General features: G+C 56.8%; 1 protein-coding gene across 2 annotated transcripts in view; it reads right to left on the bottom strand.

Annotated features, from left to right (window-relative positions):
* Nucleotides 1–366: 366 nt before the first annotated feature.
* UNC5B (unc-5 netrin receptor B) overlaps nucleotides 367–6,000 on the bottom strand; it is a 91,525-nt gene continuing 85,891 nt past the window's right edge. For both annotated transcript variants that reach the window (XM_055535129.1, XM_055535130.1), the window contains 4 exons: nucleotides 5,244–5,393; nucleotides 4,482–4,646; nucleotides 3,483–3,664; nucleotides 367–2,986 (listed from right to left, as the gene is read on the bottom strand). In XM_055535129.1, the coding sequence (XP_055391104.1) occupies nucleotides 2,821–2,986; nucleotides 3,483–3,664; nucleotides 4,482–4,646; nucleotides 5,244–5,393 (663 nt within the window). In that variant the 3' untranslated portion in view covers nucleotides 367–2,820. The remainder of the gene's footprint in view (nucleotides 2,987–3,482; nucleotides 3,665–4,481; nucleotides 4,647–5,243; nucleotides 5,394–6,000) is intronic.

Raw genomic sequence — 6,000 nt, 5'->3', positions numbered from 1 at the left:
AGATTGATGGTGCCAGCAAATCCTTTCCAGGCTTTTCTTATAAAGCTGGACAGTTTGAGCCCTCCCAGGAGGCTTTAGCCAATTGGTTCTGTGCTCCAGGCCCTGGTACACAATTTCTGGAAATCAGGTCAGAAATGGCACCTGGATGGCTGGCCTGGCCTCATCCAACAAGAGCTCCGGTCCTGGGCGCTAAGGAAGCAGGTTTCTCAGGGTAGGGCAGGGAGGAGGGGCAGGGAGGGAGGAGAGGGAGGGAGGAGAGGAGGGAAGGGAGGGAGGAGGGGCAGGGAGGAGGTGGAGGGAAGGGAGGGAGGAGGGGCAGGGAGGAGGGGCAGGGAGGAGAGGAGGGAAGGGAGGGAGGAGGGGCAGGGAGGAGGGCCATGGCAGACCACAGTCAACTTCAACCCACCAGGATTCACCTCAGAAGCCTAGAATGATGTATCAGAGACCAAAGGGCCTCAGACAGCAGTTGTGGAGCCTTCTGGGTCTAAAAAGGAAAAGAGGCCTTGAGAAGGCAGTCAGATGCCTGAAGTCACAGAGAGGCCTCATAGCAAAGCTGGAGCTTGAACGCTGGTCCTTGGACTCCAGACTGCCCTCATGTGACCACACAGGCCCACACGGCTCAGACTAGGAGTGGGCAGGGAGACTGAGCCCGAGGCGGACGGCCCCTTCGGCAGGGAAGGCTCGCTGCTTTTGTTGAGGCAACGTCCACACAGGCACTGGGGTAAAAGTAAAAGGCTGTGGTCTCAGCCTCAGGGGCTCGAGCCTGATGCAGGCCTGGCCCCTTGAGCAGCCTTGATAAAAAGGAACCTCTCTCAAACCCAGCAGGCCCTCGATGGCCGGCCGGCAGCCTGATCCCCAGGGCGCTGGGGGCTGGTGAAAATCTCACTGTCCCCACATGCCCCCGAGTACATGGCTGGGACGCCAGGCTTAGGACACTGGCTGGGACTACAGCCTCCTAACCTGCTTTTCTCCCAGGAGATCAGACTTTAAAAGGCCAGGATACACCCAGGCTGGTGCCAGCAGCTGCTCCTGGACATGCTGGGGCAAGCCCTGGGGTGAGTGCCCAGAGCTGGCACTTGCTTTGGCCTGGGTGCCAAGGAGGAGAGGCCTTTGATGTGGCCTCTGTGCCAGCTCAAGAGTCTGGTTCCAGCTATCACCAGACGGCTGGAAAGGGACCTTGATGGCCCCTCGGAACCTCCTGGAACAGGCAGGCTGGAGAGGGGGTGCCACACCCCCCCCCCACCCTGCTGGCCAAAGCTTCTTTCAGACTCTCCCAGACAGCAGAAGGTGTGAGAAGAGGGTTGCAGGGAGGTGCCTGGGGAGATCAGAGCTGGGAAAATGGCCTTCCACCCCTCCTCCTCCACTCCGGGCAGGTGTGCAAAGCACAGCCAGACCAGCCGCCTCCCTGCCTCCCACACCACCCACAGGGCTGGCTGCTCACATGTTCCTCAAAGCCACACCAACCCCAGGAGCTCAGGCTTCTGAAGCAGGAGAGCCCGTCCTATCCTCCCCTTCTGTTTTACAGAAGAGGAAATAGAAGGGAATCTGCTAGGGAAGGGCAGATCCTGGATTCCTGGGCATTAAGAGAAGGCCCACCTGCTCCAGCCCACCTGGTCTAGAGGCTGGGGTGTCCCAGCTGGCCCCGCCTTGGGGTAGGGGAAGAGAGGTATCCACAGGGGATTCTCATCCCTGACTCCTTTCTCTGTGAGGACCCTCTCTGGGCTATGCCCCCTCTCCAGGAGCCCCCAGATCATAGTACTCCCTGGCTGGGCTGGCCCACCCACATTTTCCATCCCAGGTCCTTTTAATCTGGATTCCTGGGAACCCGAAGGAGCCATGGGGGCACCTGCCTGGGGCTGTGAGAGGGAGGCAGGACCCCACCCCACACCAGGCCTCAGGCCTCCTTGGCTTTACTGATTCAGCATCTGTTTAAGATTTCAGAAACACGGGACCACGGCTCAGACCTCATCTGACCCTGTAGAAGTGCGGAAGCTGAGGGCTTGTTAGAATTTAGTCTAAGATGGAATCATTAGCAGCAAAGGGTTTCCTATTCAGTCTCTCTCCCCCTGATTCTCTCTCTCTTACACACATACACACACACAGGCTGCTGGCCAGAATCACGAGCACGCCCACACCCACACTCAAGAAAAGCGTTCTCTATTTTTGTGTTATTTTTTCATTTTCTTTTTTTTTCTTAAAAAGAACTTATCCAAATATCTGGATAATAAATCATTTGCGTTTCCTAAGAAACTGGGTTTTCTTTTCCCTTGTGGTTTTGGTGTTTTTCTTTTTTTTTTTTTTGAGCCTTACTAGTGGTTGGAAGCTTTCTTTCTTTCCTTTTCCTTTTCACGTATGGACAGGAGAAAGCAGTTTCTCTGAATCGTACTTGACTCTTCAAAGAGGAAAATGGTGTGAATGGAGAGGGAGGAGGGAGAATCAATAACTGAGGAAGAGAATAAAGAACACAACTAAAACAGATGCCCCGAGACTTCCTGGGGCTGAGGCTGGGAGGGCCACCTCCTTGCTCCCCTAGCTGCCTCCAGAGGGCCTGGCCCCTCCCGCTTCCTGCACAGAGGTCTGAGGTCAGGAGAGACAGCATGGGGTGGAGAAGGACCGCTGAGTCCTCCCAACAACGAAGTCCATGGATCTCCTAAGGCTGGTTGTGGTCTGCAGGTGGGGCAAGGAGCGGGGGAGGAGGAGGGGCGACTCTGCCTGTGAGCTCAGGGGCAGAGGAGGCCCAATGGCCCCCCAGGAGGCTGCCCCGGGCCTGCCTGTGCCCGCCTCCTGCTGGTCCCTCCCAGCCCGCAGGTGCAGGCCAGCTCAGCACTCCCCGTCGGTGGCCATGGCCACCAGCATCTCGCTCTTGCCCATCTCCTCCAAGGCACTCGCCAGGCTGTTGAGGTCCCCGTCATCCTGCTGCAGAGCTTCCCAAAGGTCCAGGATCACACCCGTGGGGCTTGCTTTGGTGGCAAAGTAGTTCAGGTACCTGACGGAGGGAAGGAGAAGAACCCTGGGCTCCCTAGATGCTCAGCCCCTCCCAGGGGCGGTGGGTTGAGGGGCCCCTGGGAGGACCTCCCCAGAGCACCAGGACTGTGGGCTCTGGACCCCCACAATCCTGTGTCTGAGTCCCAGCCCCTCTGCTTGTAGGCTGTATGGCCCCAGGCCATACACTGCTCCTCTTTGAGCCCCAGTGAGGATGACTATTGCCATTATATCTATCCAGCATTTTAAGCTCTCCAGAAGAGTTCTGACACCAGGATGGATTCTGTCACCCAGCAAGCATTTCCAGAACACCTGATGTCCTGGGCACAAGGCTGCTGCTGCTGATCACACCTGGCTGGTATCCTGGCTCCACCTGTTCTCACGGGCTGGCATCTGAGCATGATGCTCTTCAAGGAACTACTATCAGGCTGCCTGCCCTGTGGGAACACCGGGAGTGGGGCGGCTGTGGTCCCAGCCTGGTAGACCGTCCCCACACTCACCGGTCCATGGAGAGCTTCTGTGCCAACAGCCGCCAGTCATTGCCACGTGAGTTGGGGGCATCCAGGCTGTTGCATATCTTCTGGCGGATGGACAGGGGGATCTTGAAGGCGTAGGGTCCCAGTTGGGTGGTGACCACACTGCTGGGGGCGGAGCAGAGGGCGTCTAGGGAGCCAGCAGGCGTCTGGAAGGACAGGGAGCAAGGGTGAGATGGGGAGAGGGCTTCCTGTGTGCGATGCCACTGGGCATCTGTCCCTCCAGCCTCCCTGCCCAGGGACTGTGAGCTCGGGTAGACTCTGGCATCTCTCTGTGCTCTGGGTGGGCTCCAGCTGCTCAAAGGCCCCTGGAAGGTGAGCTCTCCAGGACCTGGGTGGCACACCCTTCCCCAGCCTCAGGGCACATGCTAACACATGGCCCCAGCCAATGCTCATGCTGTCTCGTGATTACAAAGCCACGAGGGCCTCAGCCACAGTCTCACCCACGTGGACCCACTTTTACACAAGCAAAAATGAAGTCTAGAAAGGGGAAGTGACTATCCATGGTCATGTGGTGAGTCAGTGACAGGGCTGGGTCTAGACTGCATCCAGCACCCTCTCCACTGCACTGCAGGGAGGCCTGGCACTGTCCCCCGGGTGCCTCGGGTTTTATAAACCTCAGTCTGGGTTATAGTGCTGGAGAACTTCAACCTGGGTTATCATGGAGATACAAGAGCCACGATCCCTGCCCGCCATTAAATCTCTCTTTTCTCATCTCCCAGGTGGGGATCCTCGTATCTGTCTCCCTGATGGTTGTGAAGATCTGGTGAGATTTGGTACAGGTCAGGCCCAGGCTTGCACTCAGTAAGTCACAGCTGTTGGCCAAGAGTGAGCACATTCCAGCTCAGACATGGGAGGTGAGGGCACAGTTCTGTGGGAGGTGGCCCTTCCCCCAGATGAGGGGGAGCCTCGGGTCTGCGCCCTGCAGTGCCCAGCCCCACGGGGTGTCCGCACTCTGGCCCTCACCTCTGCCAGCGTGGTATGAAGCTGGAATATCTGGCCCTCCCCCTCCACCTGCCGCACGCAGATCTTGCAGGTGAGCTCTGTGGAGGCCAGGCTGTGCCTCTCCAGCGTGAAGGTGCAGTGCAGGGCCTTCTGGCTGCCACTCCAAATGTGACAGAAGGGGATCTCCTGGGGGAGGCAGCCAGGGTTAAGGAAGTGAGGCCAGCTGGCCCTGCCCTCAGGGAATGGAGGCGTGGGCAGGGAAGGGGGCCAGCTCAGGGAAGGCCAGGACCTTTCCATCCAGGTAGGCAGAGAAGAGGAGCTGGGCAAGGGCCCTCCAACTGAGAAAGGGAGCATACAGGCAAGAAGGCACAAGTCTGAGTATATGACTCTGTGTGTGTGTGTGTGTGTGTGTGTGTGTGTGTGTGTGTGTGTGTGTGTGTACTTATGTGTGTGTGACTCTGTGGGACTGGGAAGCCTTGTGGACTCAATAGTTTCACACAGATGGGCATGGGCAGAGGGATGTGACCATCAGAGATTAGTCTGGACGATCTGGCAGGCATGAATGCTCTTAGAGATGGTACGACCTCTTTACAGATGATGTATACAGACAGTGTGTGTGGGAGTGTATGACCGGGGTACCAGGGGAGAAAGAGAGAGACACAAGGGTGGGTGTGGGGACCAAGGCTGCAGGACAGAGAGGGAAGGTGGGGAGGAGGGATTGGTCTTCTCTGGGCAGCCCCCGCCCCATTCCCACCCCTCCCCCTCCTTTGGCCCAGCCCTCACCTGGTACTTGGCCAGCAGCTTGCTCCTCCAGTGGGCATGGGGGATGTCGTGGAGGGAGAGGCGCAGGTTATGGTAACTGTCCTTAAACAGCAAGGGTTTTGGCTCCTCCACTAGGTAGCCACCCAGGGTCCGTTCCAGCTCAAGTACCTCCTGTGGGCCAGGGAGCAATGAGAAAGGGGAGCCCATCACATTGGGCCAACAGGCTCTTTCTCGCTGCAGGTTTGAGACTTGGGGACACATGTGGACAGAGGGAACCAGGCTGTAACATTGAGAGCAGGGTCCATCTGAGGCACAGGACTGGACATTTGGTAAGTGCTCAAAGAAAACTTACTGAATGGGTGGATGCATGGGTGGATAGACAGAAAAATGGATTAATGAATGGACAGATAGTGGGACAAGTGGATGGATGAACAGATTTATAGATGACCAAATAGATACATGGATGGCTCAATAGACGGGCTGACAAATAGATGGGTGGATAGATACAGACAGACAAAATGATGTTTAGATGAAAATACAAATGGATGGGTGTGTAAACAGAAGGTCAGATGGAAGAAAAGATAAATGGATGGGTGAGTGATGGCTGGATGACTGCATGGATGGACAGAGACTGAATAAACAAAGAATGACATCAAACCAACATGGGCCACTTCCCTCTTGATCTCCATCCTATTCTCTGACCACAACTGGATGCTAGCCAGTGCCCTATTACCAAGAGATCCAGGCTGCAGGGACATTTCCCCAGGGCCTCTAACCC

The sequence above is a fragment of the Bubalus kerabau genome, chromosome 1, assembly GCF_029407905.1.
Source record: "Bubalus kerabau isolate K-KA32 ecotype Philippines breed swamp buffalo chromosome 1, PCC_UOA_SB_1v2, whole genome shotgun sequence".
NCBI classification, from domain to species: domain Eukaryota; kingdom Metazoa; phylum Chordata; class Mammalia; order Artiodactyla; family Bovidae; genus Bubalus; species Bubalus kerabau.
Note: the sequence above shows the minus strand (reverse complement) of the source record. Positions and strands in the feature narration are given on the sequence as shown.